This window comes from Polypterus senegalus, chromosome 16, assembly GCF_016835505.1.
Source record: "Polypterus senegalus isolate Bchr_013 chromosome 16, ASM1683550v1, whole genome shotgun sequence".
Classification (NCBI taxonomy): domain Eukaryota; kingdom Metazoa; phylum Chordata; class Cladistia; order Polypteriformes; family Polypteridae; genus Polypterus; species Polypterus senegalus.
The window spans coordinates 80,380,337-80,397,267 of NC_053169.1; the positions used below are offsets into that span (position 1 = coordinate 80,380,337).

General features: G+C 37.7%; 1 protein-coding gene across 3 annotated transcripts in view; it reads left to right on the plus strand.

Annotated features, from left to right (window-relative positions):
- esf1 (ESF1, nucleolar pre-rRNA processing protein, homolog (S. cerevisiae)) overlaps positions 1–16,931 on the plus strand; it is a 56,203-nt gene that overhangs the window by 2,816 nt on the left and 36,456 nt on the right. For 2 of the 3 annotated variants that reach the window (XM_039737882.1, XM_039737884.1), the window contains exons 2-8: positions 2,864–3,477; positions 5,911–6,215; positions 8,128–8,241; positions 9,149–9,258; positions 11,647–11,799; positions 13,378–13,492; positions 16,694–16,859. In XM_039737882.1, the coding sequence (XP_039593816.1) occupies positions 2,889–3,477; positions 5,911–6,215; positions 8,128–8,241; positions 9,149–9,258; positions 11,647–11,799; positions 13,378–13,492; positions 16,694–16,859 (1,552 nt within the window). In that variant the 5' untranslated portion in view covers positions 2,864–2,888. The remainder of the gene's footprint in view (positions 1–2,863; positions 3,478–5,910; positions 6,216–8,127; positions 8,242–9,148; positions 9,259–11,646; positions 11,800–13,377; positions 13,493–16,693; positions 16,860–16,931) is intronic. The other variant, XM_039737885.1, reaches the window with a different exon arrangement.

Here is a 16,931-nt window from a genome sequence, read left to right on the forward strand (position 1 = left end):
GGCAGAGCTATACAGTACCAGAAAAGATCTTCAGCACCTGGTGATGTGTATGACTCACAGGTGCACATTACGTGCAAGGGATATGCACAGAGTTCTAAATGTGACTGTTTTAATAGACCTGCCATTGTGGTGTCTGAATATTATGGTACCCTGAAATGGGGGGACGATGTAGAAAACATGTTGGCATTACTAGATGGTGTGACCAAAATGTATGCAAAGCATTTTAAATAAAAGTCTGCAATGTGAACTTTAACCACGTCTGAATTGTTTGATTTGTAATTTTAAACGGTGGAACAGAGGGGTAAATAAATCAAGGAAAAATCTGACTGTCCCAAACATTATTGAAGGGCACTGCATATATGTACTGACACACTGACTCCTCTGTAGGAATGCATCAAGGATTTGAACTTAATATGTGCATCTATATGAAACTGATCAGAAAAGAGGAGTTGAACAGCAGCAATTGAGAAAGATCGCACCCTCACGTGCAGGTGCGACTCGCCCCAGTTACCTCACCAACTCCCTGCGGCTGCATAATCGCACCCAGGGAGACTGACGCAGCCAAATGGATTATTTAAAAATTAGCCTTTCCTTCTGAGCTGCATACCTGCTATATCACAGACTCCAAGCAGGTTTTTAGTTCAAAACCAGCTCTTACTGTTAATATATTATTTAATTCAGTGACGTTTGAGTGTTCCTTTTCTGTCAAATCAGGTATTTGTAATGTTGATGATTTTCGTTTTCTGAAAATAGGAGGAGGAGGTTGGGAGCACACACTGATACAGCGCATTGCCACATGACGAACCACCTCGGCTTCCCAAATTAGGTCCCGAGTATAGCCGTGCAACAGGTGACACCTCAGCACCACACTAGTTTGAATGAGGTTTTTTTAAAATTTTTTTTTTTATAGTGTGTGGCAGACGGCTGGGGGTGGTACCCAGCCGGGACGCCCAGGAGGACCGAAGGAGGGCTTGCGCCTCCTCCAGACCACGAGGGGGCGTCTGCCCTGGTTACACTGGGGACCATGATTGCAGAGCTTGGAAGCTCAACCCTGCGGGGACCCGTGGTCACCGCCAGGGGGCGCCCCGGTGCCTGGAGAGCCCTGGACCTCAGCACTTCCGCCACACCAGGAAGTGCTGGGGGGAAGAAGACTGGGGACACCCGGAGGGCTTCTGGGTACGCAGCCGCCACACAGGGAAGTGTCCACGGAGAGGTGTCGGGAAGCACCTGGAGCCCATCCGGGCTTGTATAAAAGGGGCCGCCTCCCTTCATTCGATGACTGGAGTCGGGCGAGGAGTGGACGAAGTCTTGCTGGAGAAGAGTGGAGGCGGCCTGAAGAAAGGCACTGGAGAGAGAGAGGCCTGGACTTTGGGGTTCGGTGCAGAGGCACTGGGCTTGTGCACAAAAGTAAAACTGTAAATAGTGTAAATAAAGATGTGTGTGTTGGGTGACAAACGTTGTCCGCCTGTCTGAGTCCGGGGCTCGTTCTACAAGTGGTTGGAGTGCCAATCCTGCCACCAGCCCTCAAGTTGTAGGACCTGCTTCCAGGGTGTTGAAGCAGGCAGACACGGCAGGGTCACCCTCAGCCCCAAAGAAAGCACTCTGAGTCTCGGGTCAGGCCGCAGAATCAGGCTTTATTGTATGGCACACATACAGACTCAACTCGGATGGAACAGTGAGCCTCCAGCTATAAGCACCTTTCACATTTATTACAATTCTTATCGTTTAAGCCATTATTCTTCCTCATCTGATTCCTAACATTCCATAATCCTGCCTCTTATTAATTTCACCAATAATTCTTAGTTGAGGGGATGTCAAACCCTGCTCTGTCTATCTTATCTGTTTGATAAGGTAAGCAAGTCATCTTGCTTTCTACCATTATTTACAGCCAAAGAGTTCACATTCCCTCTCTAGGCGAGGGGGCCCATCCTTCAGCTCTCTAGCACGTCTGACCCTTTGGCTTATGAAATAGTGGTGTTTTCTAGTTTATACAGAATAATAAAGAATATGTAGACATGAATCTTTTTAATCCTAACACCTTTGTAATGTTTAGTATAAATCAATGCGTACTTCCCATGTGCTTATAATGCTTTTCTATAAGGGCTGGATACAGGTTAATGTCCTACCCAGGACGGAGTGGTGGCAGGTTAAGGGCCTCGCTCAAGGGCCCAACAGAGTGGAATCACTTCTGGCATTTACAGGATTCGAACCGGCACCCTTCTCATTGCTGAGCAGATCCCCAGCTTCAGAGCCACCACTCCACCCTTTCTGAGAATATTTATCCCAAAATTTGTAGACTGGAGAAGATCATTATATCTCAGTCCTTCAATTTTTCTTTGTAGATATTTTATTAAATAGATTTTATTTGTTGAACAGACGCATGTGCAAATGGGACCAAGTTAAATGTTTAGCTATTGGCTTGCTTTGTATCTCATTGTTAATTTGCCTCTTGGTAATGAAAAAGAAGCTGTTGAAAGTTTCTCGCTGTTAAAAAGCATATCAGTTACAATTAAGACAAAAGAAAGCTCAGTTAGCAGCAGTAATTGTTAATTTTTAAGAAAGTCACTACAACAAAAAACTTGCCGTGTTTACCCAAAGCTCTTTACACAGCACACCATCAGAGAGAAATCTTTCCTCTAAGTAGAACTTTTCAGATTTGCTTCCTAAACTCCTTGTTGTGTCTGTTTCTTGCTGGAGTCCATCTAACAGGCCTGAATACACTGAAAAGTCATGAAATCATAAAGCTTCCAAGTTTGTCTTTAAAAATGAATGCTTTTATGCACAGTAGCTGAAATTGAATTTTTTTTTTTGCATTATATAAGTTGCAAAATACTAATGGCACTTTTTTTTATAATTTCATCAGGTTTCCCTTTTTTGAAGTGTAAAACATGGCTTCCAAGCAAAACATGAAAAAAGATGAACGGTTCAGCCATGTGATGAAGGACCCACGTTTCTGGGAGATGCCAGAAAAGGAGCGCAAAGTCAAGATAGACAAGCGCTTTCAGTCTATGTTTTATGACAAAAAATTTAAGCTGAAGTACACCGTGGACAAAAGGGGCCGGCCAATCAGTCATACCTCAACTGATGATTTGAAGCGCTTTTACGCTTTGTCAGATTCTGACATTTCAGAACAAGAAGACAAAGAGCAAGATGAAAAGAAAAAGAAAAAGAAAGTAAGGTCTAAAGCAAAACAAGGAAGTAAAGAGGAGAAAGCTTTGTCATTATCGGGAGATGATGGAAGGAAGTGCAAGGTGACAAAAAAGAACCAGCTCTCAGTGATTGAAAGCAAGTCATCAAAATTGACCAAACAGGCCAAAGGTGAAAAGGCAAAGGCAGAGAAAACACATAAAGGGATGAAAGCCTCCTCTAAAGATCAGCATGAAGATACCATGCACGACAAGAAAGCAGCACCAGCAGATGTCCTCCCAGTTGCAGGCATTGATATAAAGTCTTCTGCTGAAGAGGATACAGAATCAGGTCTGTAATTTGGAAATACTTTGTTGACTAAAGTGACACATGATTTAAAAATTGAGTCAAAATATAAATAACAGGGAAATGAGAAACATTTTGGGTGTTGTCACAGTGCCTGGAGACATCAGTTGAGAATTTTGCCCTTGGGGACTCTTTTGAGATGATTAATTGTTAGAGCTGATAAGACTGAAGGGTTACCATCATTATTATATAGACCAGAAGATCTTGTTATAAAGGAGTCCAAAATTGTGATAGAAAATGTAATTGAATGAGGAGAGGAGGCATAACTTTAGTAGATAAATGTTCATACCTTGTGTAAGTAAGCATTAAGATGAATGAAAATCTGGAATACTTCAAGATTTGATGTAAAATCAACACAGAACGTTTATTCTGTGAACACTGGACTCAGTTAGGTGATAGGGATCATTTCACCATCTCATGGTGTTTCGCAGAGTACTTGCATCGTCCTCAATGTATGATTTCAAATTCCCTTCTGGATTTTATTGAATAAGGTAATTCAGGCATTCACATGTGAAGTGAGTGAAATATAATGTAAATAAGCAACATATATGCTTGTCTCTAGATTTTAAAGAGTGTACTATCCTTTGTTTTGGTAAAGCTCATTTTATGGTAAATATAAGCTGAAAGCACTAACTTTATAGATATATTATGTTATGTTATGTTATAGAGCAGGGGTTCTCAAACTCGGTCCTGGGGGCCCACTGTGGCTGCAGGTTTTTGTTCCAACCAGATTCCTAATAAGTCATTTAATTAGCTGGTATTATTTATCTTTTATTCTACATTCAGAAAAGCACAGCAGCATGATTTTTACATTTATAAGAAACTTAGAAATATTTCTGTTTTTGCTATGGATTTAAATGCTTAACTCTCTTATTATTGCATTTCGCCCTTTCTCTGTGCAATTTGCTCCCTTCATTGAATCTTAATAATGACAATTAAAAACAAGCAGACAAGAAACCCAAGCAAACAACACTCAGTCGTGAAAGGCTGCAACTACTTTAGCGTCAGCCCCACAAAGTAGTAAATAACGGAGTAATTAAATAATTAGAACACCTAGAAAAGTAGAATGACAATCAAGATGAAAATACTGTTAAGAAAAAAAATACATATAACTGCTTAGTACATTTTAATACTTTATTTATTTATTTTTTTTTAACAAACTTAGTTTTCTAATTCGTATATTGTTCCCAAAACAGGGAATCTGGGAAACAACAGTTCATTTAATTTGCACAGGAGTCCAATTAAAAACAGGCTGGTTGGAACAAAAACCTGCAGCCACAGTGGGCCCCCAGGACCGAGTTTGAGAACCCCTGTTATAGAGTGATTCAGGCAAAGGATTACATGGATAGAAGTGGGATTTGAGACTGTAGTGAAATGTCCATGTTCTTCAGCTGTGTCATGCAGTTTCAGTGACATGCACAGTGCTTTGGGACAATATGCAGAATAAAATAAGACTATTTTTGAATTGAGTCACTGTTGTGTAAACCTAATGATCACATTTTGGCAAAAACTAAACACCAATGTTATCTTTATCAACAGAATAAACACAAGTGTGTGGAATACAGGTAGAACGCTAAATGCAAAGCAAAGAGAGAACTATCAAATATTTACTTCTTTTGGCATAAATGTGCAAGTGTTGTACTCTCTGTCTGCCCAATTGGATAGCTTGCTGCTTGCCCAGTTTAGAAGTACAATAAGGCATCCCCTTTCTTACCTCTCATTTCTCTCTCTTGATTATTTCTCTTCATCATGCCAGTGAAGCCTTTAGTCTCTTTCCCCAGATTTCACCTGATTCTAGGCACCAGGACACTGAGGATGAGAGTTGTCTTTATATTCCAGTATTTACTGCAAGATCAACAGACTAGAACTCTCTTTAGTGGCCCCAGGTCTCCCTGCACCTGTAATTCTTGTCTTTAAAGTGGTGGATCTCCAGAGCAGCCTTGCTGCAGCCCACTCTGCAGCAGAGCTCTGTTTGCGGGCTTTCCAGCTGTCAGTCTTCTTTGACCTTGTCCTTGAAAGATTGGTCTGGTGGCTATGTGCTGTCACTGATCTGTTATTTGGTGTTACAGCTTCTTGCCTGCTTTCACTGGCCCCAGTAACTCTTTCATGAGTCCAAGAGGTAATGAGAACAGAAGAGTAAATGAGAATTGGAAGTATTCTTCTAGTGGCTGAAATTGCCAAAGTAATGTCAGTTTGCTATGTGGATTAATACTGTATAAGAAGACAAGTACAAATAAAGTGAATTATTTGACAGGTGAACTGTAAACATTGACATAGATGCTCGTGCCTCATGACTATTATGTAGACACGAGGTATTGGAAAATGGCAAGCTGCAGTACTTCCATGTTTACCTGTGTAGGCAGGCAGCTCCTGAACAACTCCATTAGGTTAATAATGCTTCACTCTTTTTGTCTTAAGAAACAGAAGCTGATGAAGATGATGAATCGACAGTGGGTACATCATCAACTGACGAAGAAGGAAGTAGTGTGGAAGAAAATGACTCACTTGAGGCTGAAACTGCTGAGGACGAGATTGATGAAGAGGAAGATAGTGATTCTGGAGAAGAAAGTGACTTTGGTCCAGATCTAGCCAGAGGGATGGGAAATATTGAGACAAGTTCTGACGAGGATGAGGAGAATGACATGACTGAGCTTCTGCATGCTGAAGAAGAGATTGAACATGACTGGGGAGAGCTTTGGAAGGATGCTCCACGAGGAGAAGATGTAAGTATCAGAGGAAATTTTGTGCTGTATGTTTGTTTTCTACAAGTTGGCACTTAGCAGTAGGTGTTCATTTTCAGTTACAGTGGAACCTCGGTTCTCGAACGTCTCGGTACACGTACAAATCGGTTTACGACCAAAAAGTTCACCAAACATTTGCCTCAGTTCACGACTACTCACTCGGTATACGAACAAGCCAGTTTCCATTTCGGTTTGTACATGTTCAGTCTCTCCCTGTGCATTTCCTGTGCAGCGAGCGAGCAAGAGAGAGAGAGCGTGTCACACACAGGCGTGTGAGAGAGGCACACACACACACAGGCGCGCTCGAGAGAGAGGCGCACACACACAGGAGTGACAGGCGCTCCAGGCTTGTGAAAGAGAGACACACGCACACGAAAGAGAGCGAGCGAGAGAAGGAGGACTGGACGCATAAGGTAGAAAAGGCATGTTTTTGTTTTCAGTTCTGTTTACAGCGATCAGTTCATAGCGTGCATTGTGGCAATGTTGCTTTTCTTGGTGGTTTATTAAATTACAGATTTTTCAAATGTTCATTTCTTTTCCCTGTGCTTAAAACTCATTAAAAAAAAAAGTGTTTTTAGCGAGCGGTTCCTAGCACTGTATTGCGAACTATTGCAGTGTTAGTTTTCTCTGTTGTTCAAGGTTTTCTCAGTGTTATTCAATGTTTTTACATTAGTTTACTATTACGCTGTGCATTCTATGGTATTATTAACTATTTGTGCTTAAAAACTACAAAAATATATACTTGCATACAGTTCGTAAGGTCTGGAACGGATTAATTGTACAGTAATCCCTCGCTACATCACACTTCGACTTTAGTGGCTTCACTCTATCGCGGATTTTAAATGTAAGCATATCTAAATATATATCACGGATTTCCCTGGTTCGCGGATTTCTGCGGACAATGGGCCTTTTAATTTATGGTACATGCTTCCTCAGTTTGTTTGCCCAGTTGATTTCATACAAGGGATGCTATTGGCGGATTGCTTAGAAGCTACCCAATCGGAGCATGTATTACATATTAACTAATACTCCGCAATGATATAAGATATGCTTCCCGCGTGGTGCTTGATTGTTTGCTTTTCTCTCTGACATTCTCTGCGCCTGACGGAGGGGGTGTGAGTAGAGGGGCTGTTTGCACAGATGCTGTTTGCTTAGAAGATACGGACGCTCCTCTAAAAAATGCCGCCTTATCGCGGTGCTTCAGCATACTTAAAAGCCCAAAAGCACATATTAATTTTTTGATTGTTTGCTTTTCTAACATGCACTATCTCTCTCTCTGACATTCTCTGCTCTTGACACGCATTCTTTGAAGAGGAAGATATGTTTGCATTCTTTTAATTGTGAGAAAGAACTGTCATCTCTGTCTTTTCATGAAGCGCAGTTTAAACTTTTGACTAAAGGGTGTTATTTCATGTCTAGAGGGCTCTAATAATGTTAACAGTGTGGGAGAGTTTATAAGGGCTTAAAATATATAAAAATAACCATACAAACATATGGTTTCTACTTTGCGGATTTTCATCTATCGCAGAGGGTTCTGGAACGCAACCCCCGCGATCGAGGAGGGATTACTGTATTTACATACAATCCTATGGTGGAAATTGCTTCGGTTCACGACCAAATCGGTTTACGGCCAGAGTTTTGGAACGAATTATGGTCGTGAACCGAGGTTCCACTGTACTTTATTTCTCTGAAAAACTGAAGCTATATATGAATGTGGTGTGGATTTGTTAACATTGTATCAGGCGCATCGAAAATCAATATCAATCAAAATGTAATTCTAATAGACTTTGTTAGATGTAACCCAGACAGCATGTAATTAAACCCAAATGTTAGTCTGTTAACTCGGGCAACATTCTGAGTGCTATGTTGAGAATTTCTTTTCTTATCTACATAGGTGACCAGACGATTAGCATTATGCAACATAGACTGGGAGAGGCTCAAGGCAAAAGACCTGCTTGCTGTCTTCAATTCTTTCAAACCTAAAGGAGGCATTGTGTATTCTGTCAAGGTATTTATTTCAGATATTACACAGTTTAGAGAAAGGTGGGCCAAATCCTAAATTTGACTCAAAATGTTGTAATTCAGTTAAGTTAATTTATAGCACCCTTCCCAGAGTATAGGATTAGAGTACTTTCATAATTTTTGCAACTATAATGCTGTAAAATTACATATTCTTGAAATATTTGCATACATATATGTATATAAATATGATTAATTAAATATAAAAATGGCATGCTAATCTCCATTAATGTCAGAATTAAGATGTGGTGTGTTGATAACCGAGAAAAGGACCATTAAACACCACTTATTCTGGTAAAAAAAAAAATACGTTTTAGGTGTCAACGGTCATTTATAACACACAGTTGTCTCTTGCAGAAGTAGAATTTGGTGGGATTGTTGACTAGCATACCACAGGTAAAAAGAAGATATGATGCGTACATTTTGATATGCATCTGTTGTTACTAGTTTTGCACTGAGTTGTTATTTGACTGTCTAAAACTTGTCTGTTATTCTACACAGGTTGTGTTTTTTACTTTCATCACAGTCTCTTGCTAACCAACCACAGGACCAGGGTTGGATGGATGTGTTTTGAATGTTAGCCAATCCTCCATGCACTTGTGACACTGCTGTGTTTAAAAACCCATGCAGAGTTGCTGTTTTTGATTACCTCATGTAGGTACATACAGTGCCCACATCCACGCTGAAGTCTAATCCATGTAACTCTATGGTCTTGCTCATTCCTTTCTTTTAAATGCACAAATGTGCATGGCCTTTTGTCCATGGTACTTGCCTACCTGCTACAAGTTGTATTGACTGCTCATTCTTTATGCTGTTGACACTGATTGAGTTGTATGTTGTTGAAGGAGAGGAGCTGAACGTAATAAATGTGTTCTTGCTGTGTGTGTATCTCACAGATCTACCCGTCAGATTTTGGAAAGGAAAGAATTAAGAAGGAAGAGCAGCAGGGACCTCTGGAACTGGTGACTTTGCCCGAAGATCCTGAAGAAGATAATGAAGCACAGAGGTTTTTAATTATATTTACACATCTTTATATTTTTATTTTAATGGACTCAGGTCAGAGTACACAATTACCAATTTCTAAAGCTAAGCATGGACCATAGACTTGGAACCTCTCATTGTGAGGCTGTTTCACCATTTAGGACCTTGGCTGAAAAGTGGTAAACAGTGGTGGGGAAGGTTAAAGGGTTATGGTTTTGCACTGTGAGAATTGCCAGCTGTGTCTTAAAGTAAAATAATTGACCACCCTCCACCCATGCCAAAAGTGCCGTTTCTTTTAGACAAATAACAAAGTCAGCTTACGAATGTTATCAACCATGATACAAAAAAGATATTTAAAAATTTCTACTGGTGTCTCATTTATACCACTATACAACCATCTGCATCCAATCATAATACCTTGTGTCAGCTGTAAGTACTGGAAAAATTAGCAGCAATCAATGACAAGCATGTATTTCATTCAGCATTGATTGCATGTCTTGCCACACTGATCTGAGCTTACCCAAACCAGAAAGCAGATGTCCTGCTGTTTGTCATGATTGGTACTAAATGCCTCTGTTGCTTTGTACATGTAGTGTATTGTACATGTAGGCAGTGTTCCATTCCTCCCTTCGCATTTAGATCTTCACATTTGCTAAACCAAATAAACCATGCAGTAATATTCCTGTAATTTTTAATTCTTATTACCAATACAAATAAAAATCTCAAAATAGTTTTGTTTGATGTTTTTAGTGAAGTCATGTGCAGTTCTTAAAAGATACAGATTGGAACATGAAGTTATGTTACCCTGCAGATATTCTTCAGCTTCAGAAAAAGTTTAAACTTCTCACTTCAGGAAACACATAAACAATATTTGACAGTTATGATAAAGTAGAAGGCCCGAAGAAGAAAATTAAACTTTGGATACAAGGAATTGAAAAAAAATGCCTTGTGTTTGATAACTTAAAAATGAAAATGAAGCAGAAAAGGGACATGAAGATTACAATTTTAACCAAATAAAACTTATTGTAATCAATCATTTCAAAATGTCATTAGTTAAATTTGAAGACAATTTTCATAAAAGTCAGAACTCAGGAAAGGTTTTCTTTGTGGGTTCTGGATCCATTTAATGTTAATGAACAAATCAAGAATGATCTATCTATGAATAAACACGATATGTTCACTTATTGTTCCTCATACATTATATTAAAAAAAATGGAGACTAGTTTATCTTCTTGATAAATTTTTGGTAAAAAAAAATCATAGTCAATGTGTATTTTTAAGAGAGTAAGCATTTAAGTTTCTAATCCAGTTATTTTTACATGCTTTTGTGAAGGTAGTTTTTCGGCTGTTAGTGCAATGAAAACAAACAGCCAGAATACGCTAAATGTGACACCTACAGTACATTAAAGCAATCTTTAACAAACCTTACACCAGTTATTATTGATTTGTGTCACACAATGGCAGCACAAACTTGAAAAAGTTCTTATTATTATATCTTTTTGCATAAATATGTATTTTTTGTATATAAATATTTTCTTGATTAGAATATTTTTCACATAACGTTTTACATTTGAAAAGGGCTTCCACCATTTTAGCATTTTGTTTGCTTAAGGCACTGTAATCCTGAAACGTTTAAGAAACTCTGCCATAGAATATCTGCTAGCAAGACAAATGCTCAGCAATTAATTTCATGTTTAATGGTGGTGCTTAGATGTTGGGTGACAGGGTTTCAGATGTGCAGCATGCGCTTTGTTTGTAACTAGGATTCCTTTTTCCCATGTGTGCTCTAGTTGATTCTTTCTCTTTTTTATGTTGGAAAACCATTTCAATTCAATGTGTGCAAAAAAGGGCAAGAAGTTAAAAGAATTTGAACATTGGATGAGGTGTACTTTATTCAGCTTGATATAATGTTTACATAAGTATGACAGTTATTAGTTAATACATAATTTGTTTGCTCAACTTCCATGTAGCACACGACAAGTGTAAGTGATCCATATAAGAAAGGACCACACTTACAAATTTTGATTATTCTTATGCTGAGTGATTCTACATACTCTTTTTTTACTTTATCTGAACAACACATCACTGCTCTTTGTTTTGTTTTGTTTACACGGTTATTCAACAAACATACAGTGTGTTGTAAAGCATGTATCGCTGCATTTTTTTTCTGCTTTTTCATTTTTCTGGCAGTACAGATTCCAGTAAGTCTTCTAAAATGCCTGCTACCAAATATCACCAGAACTGTAATGTTGAGTAATGTTTGACGTTAGAAAGTTACATTTTGCTTAAAATTACCTTTTAAACAAAATAAGAACACCATACTCTAAAAGACTCGGCTACTGTCAGTTAATTTGTCACTTATCTATGCTCTAAAGTGTTTTATTTTTTTTTTCCTTGATAACTTTTAATGTAGACTTTACAGAGAAAAGATGCGTGAATATCAATTCAAGCGGATGAGATATTACTATGCAGTTGTGGACTGTGATTCTCCTGAGACTGCTAGTAAGATATACGAGGAGTGTGACGGATATGAGTATGAAAGCAGCTGTTCTGTAATGGACCTCAGGTACAGGAAAAAATGCAATTTCTATAACTTTTTTTTTTTTCTTTTTTTCTAAGAGGAACCCTTTGTATTACATGACCATGTAATAGGCTGGTTAGGCTTAAAGTGAATCTGGTGTCTGACAATGAATAACAGCTTTGTGGGATATAGCAGGACACATTAGAGAGAGACAAACAACTAATGAAAATGTAAATATTACAAAACAGGTTGTAGTCAAAACACATAAGCTTAAAGGAAAAAATTGTAATAAGGACTAGGCCAAACACATTTAGTGAACAGGATATTCTGCAAAGGATACACGTACTTGGCATTTAGTGATGCTTCTTGCAAACATGAGTTTTAGTTAAGAAAAATAACCAGTGTGATCATGACAGGTGTATACTTTGAGGATCTTATGCAGAAGCATGAAAAAGCAGCATTGCTATCTATGCTTCGCCACCTCAGGCCACTTACCTCTGTTGTGATTCTTTTAGCCAACCAGGCTTAAAACCCAAATACTAGAAAAACTGTAAGGTTTCACTTTCATGGTTTGTACAAGTCTTTAATTTTTTTTTCATCTCTGGCTTTTGGAAGCCTTTTGATTTCGCTCTGTGGGTTAGGACCATGCATGTCAACTTGAGGAGTACTCTGTCCTAACCCTGACATGATCCCAAGACAATTCTGCATTAAAAATGCGTAATAATGAAACAAAAGGCTAGTAGGCTGTCTAATCACCTGAATGGCAAAGTAAAAAAAAAAAAAAAAAATAAGAGTTTCAGTCTTCTAAATAAAGCTCAATGTTTTTTTTTTTTTAAATTATGTAAATATATAAATAGGTTGCAGGTGTGAACAATATATAATAAATCAGTTTCTTATATGTATTACTTTGTTTGTCTGACTCATGTTAGAAATAGTTTTTTCTTCACAAAAATCACATTGTGTCTCATAAATGAATAAGAAAAACAGTTATTTGAGAAGAAAGGATGAGGATAACAGTATAAGTGAAAAATACATGGAAATAATAAATCTGAAACCGCTTCTAGCATAGGTTAAAATGGCTTAATTGAAAGTCTAAAGTATTTTGTATGCTAGAAATGTAAGCATTATTTAAATCACATAAATGAAGACCATTTGTGGTTTTGAATAAATGAAGTGCAGTTAGGACACAGGGGTTTTTCCTTGCCTAGAAATTAAGCCTGTAACTTATCTATTAAAATTCACACATTATTTGAAGTGTGCATGGTCAAAAATAATGAAACTGTGGTTTTCAATAAATTTGGTGGGAGTTTAAAAGTTAGGACACAACATACTTTCTTTTGTGAAAAATGCAAAATTTGTGACTGGTTTGTTTAACAGTTTTTGTCTGCCATTGCTCTTTTTTCTTCTGCATACCCCAGGAGTCTTTGATCTTTCTGTATTTATCTTACTGCCTGACTTAAAAGAACTAAAATCAGCCAGGCTCATTTTCCATGTTGAAATCATGGGCCTGCTAGGGGAGCAATATTGGAGTATTTCCAAGTCAAAAATATCACTGAAGGACCAAGTGTGCTTCTGCTGTTTAAAATCACTCTAATTACTGTTATGGTTTGTCTCCTTTTACAGGTTTATTCCAGACGATGTTACTTTTGATGACGAGCCAAAAGATGTTGCTGCAGATGTTGATCTGGCTGCATATACCCCAAAATATTTCTCCTCATCAGCCACAGCAACATCAAAAGTAGGAAATCCAGAGCTCTTGTTAACTTCATAATGTTCAATTGCCTTTAAATAAGAGCATGTGTTTATTTTCATTGCCTGTTCTTCCTTTTTTGTCAGGTAGATAAACCAACACAGGAAAGAAAAGGCTTCTAATTGTAGAGCGTTAGTATAAGGGATGTAAATGACACACATTTATTACTGTTATCTGGTTAGTCTATTGTCAGTCATTTGATACTTAATCAAGGGTACCACCTCTAGATGTTGTCAAATTGAGGTGTTTTTCTTTTATTTTCATTTTCATTTCTTTTTTTAGGGGGTGGTTGTGGGTAGTTGGGAAATGGAGATATTAACTTTATGGAACTTGTCTTTAAATATTTATGCTGTGTTCCTGTATCTCTTTTCGTTCCATCTCCACCACACAAGATGGGTTGTGTTGTGAATGTGGTGAAGCCATTGTTCATGGATCACTCATGGAATAAATTGTTTTGTGGATATAATATTGTGAAAAAATCTAAACTATGTGTCTAGCACAGTTTTTCTCCTATAGTATATATATAGTATATCCTATATCTGTGTGTTTTGGATCAAACTCCTGTTTTTAAAATAAGGGGGGAGGAGTCCCAGACCAGCTACAGTTAGGCCCATTTCCTCAATGGCTTAATAAAGTTTTTATCTAATTTAATCTAATATTCCTGCGTTTTTATGAATCTGCCCTTGTAAGCATGTACAGTAACTATACAACAGCATCATGGGTAGTTTGACTGTTAATACCTGAATCTATTCTGAGTGATGATGCATATGATTTGAATCGTCTGCCCCAAGTAAAGCTGCCTTTTGAGCAGTCATTTCAGAGCAGATTTGCTCTTTACATACTTAGGTTGCCAATGAAGGTGCCTCACGTGATATGTCCAAGTACTTGGAGTGAGTAAACAGTCAGCCTGTAACTTGCTGTTTAATGACATTCCTGATTCAGTCCTTGTTGAGTTTACGGTGTTCTCATTATTTTCTTTCCTGCTCAAACATATTGCATTCACACTGTAAGCTGTTTACTAAATTGTAGTAACATTTCAAACCTCATTTATACTCGCAATGATAAGGAATGCATTTTCAGTTTATGATGAGTTTCAACATGAAAGATAATTGATGAATACATTAATAATTTTCATTCCTGATTTGAATGGGGATTTCATAGGGACAGTTGGAAGTTTCATTTATAGTTAAAAATCAGAAATAAAAGTCACAAATATGCAGTGGTAATTGGGTGATTGTTTATGAGTGAGGACAATGGGCCTTATGCGAAATTTTATCACAGTAAGATAAATTTGTGTATGAGTATACTGTATATAGAACACTAGAAACATTTTTATGAGAACAGGCCATTCATTCCTGCAGAGCTCACCAATCCATTTACCTAATTTCTCCAAAACAACAGCAAATGTAGTTTTGAATGTCCATATGTACTGTATATGTATACACCACCAGTCAAAAGTTTTAGAACACTGTCTTTTTCCAGTTTCTGTTGAAATTTAAGCAGTTCATGTCATGTTCAAGTGGTGCAAAGGAAAGTAATAAACTGCCAGAGGTTTTAAAAAGTTTTAATTTACCAAAAACTGAAAAATAATGTAATTTTCGAGCTATACAAAAAAAAATCCTTTTTAGGGAGCACGTAATGGGTTATTACAGCTTATTTTGCAGCTAGTGAAGTTAATTAAGCCTTGAAAGTTTATGCAAACAATTTCTATCTAATGTATATCTATGTCTGTCTGTTTTATAGTGCATTCATATTATCATTGAATTTGTCTGTCTGTTTATATAGTGCCTTCATATTATCTATCTTTCAGTCTGTCTGTCTATTATTTAGTGCCTTCATATTATCTGTCTGTCTGCTATATAACTGTCTTGACTGTCTGTTAGCACATTACAGTTGTACCATATAAATATAAATATTAATTTTCCTAACCTAACTTTGCTCTGCTTGAAGGGGGCTAGCAGTATATGGCCAAATAGAGTTAATAATAATAATTTTTATAATTATTATTAATATTAAATGGAGTTAATAGGAAGTCTCAGTGTTTAATCATAAATGTATTAACGGAGCAGTATAATTGAAAATGTATTATTATACTTTGTATGTCCATCCTTATATCTATTTTTTACTGTGCTTATCCAGTTCAAGGATTGCAAAAGGTCCAATGCAGTTTAATGCAAGATAGCACTCTGTCATGGTGCCAGTTCACTGGACTCATTTATGTGTAGGCCCACACTCGCGCACCCTGGGACAGTTGAGCACTGCTAGTGAAACCTGAAATATTGGTCTTGGTCATAGAGAAGGAAAACTAGAATAACAGAAAAGAAAAAATAATACAAATTGGGGGGATGCACCAAGTAGTGCTTGAGGTGAGAACTTTGGAGCTGGGGGTTGTACACCAGACCACTGTAGTAGTATGCCAATCTGCTTATATATTACTGTATGTTTGTGTTTATTTTGTCTAGGTGTACTAAACAACTGCATTAGTTAGGGCTCCATGGTAATCTAAGTATGGTTTGTAGCAAGACATTGCTAAATAACAGTCTCAAACCATTGCAATGGTTTTTGTAATTTTAAAAGATAGTGTGGACTGTAGAGGGTGCTCACAAGCCATCCCTGGCCAGAAAAAAGAAGTGAAGGCCAAAATTCATTAAAATATAAGAGTGAGTTTTTTAAGGAATGATTGCATACACAGGGAAGAAGAAATGTATAGCAAATGCAAAGTAATATGACAAATAGATTGTATCCTTTTTGGTTCTACCTGAATGATTGTAACCCCTCACTTCCATATGTCGTCATTGTTTGCATTACCCACTCAGATAACCAAAAGTTCCCCCTTTTCACATTCAGTGACACTCCTTCATGGTTTCTCTTGTGTCCCCCTTCTCCTGCCAGTTAAGTCCTTGTTCATCAGTTTTCCCAACTCTAGATTTGGCAAGATACACTCTAATTGTGCCTTTTAAGCCAAACACCTACAATTCTGTGACCTGCTTTTGGTGTTCTTCTTGTTGCTAACACCCTGGGGCTGTGTTTATGGAGCTCCCTGTAGCACTTATGGGCCGTGAGCTGTAAAGACTTTGTGAACCTCAAGTTGGGTACCAATCATAGTTTATTGGGCTCCACACCCACTTTGCAGGCAGTTAGACTTTGATTGATTTTTATTTTGATTGCTTCCTATTTTCTGATAAACAGGTGGAACTCACATGGGATGAAACAGACCACGATCGTGTCACCTTGTTCAACAGGAAATTCAAGAAAGATGAGATTCTCTCCATGGATTTTAATGCATATCTGGCTTCATCCAGTGAAGAAGACGAATGTGTAGATGATGATTCAGTGGATGACAAAGAGACACAAGGTGAAATATATTGTAACATGTAAATTAGATCTAAAGAACAATTTACCGTATATGAGCAAAGATTACACATTT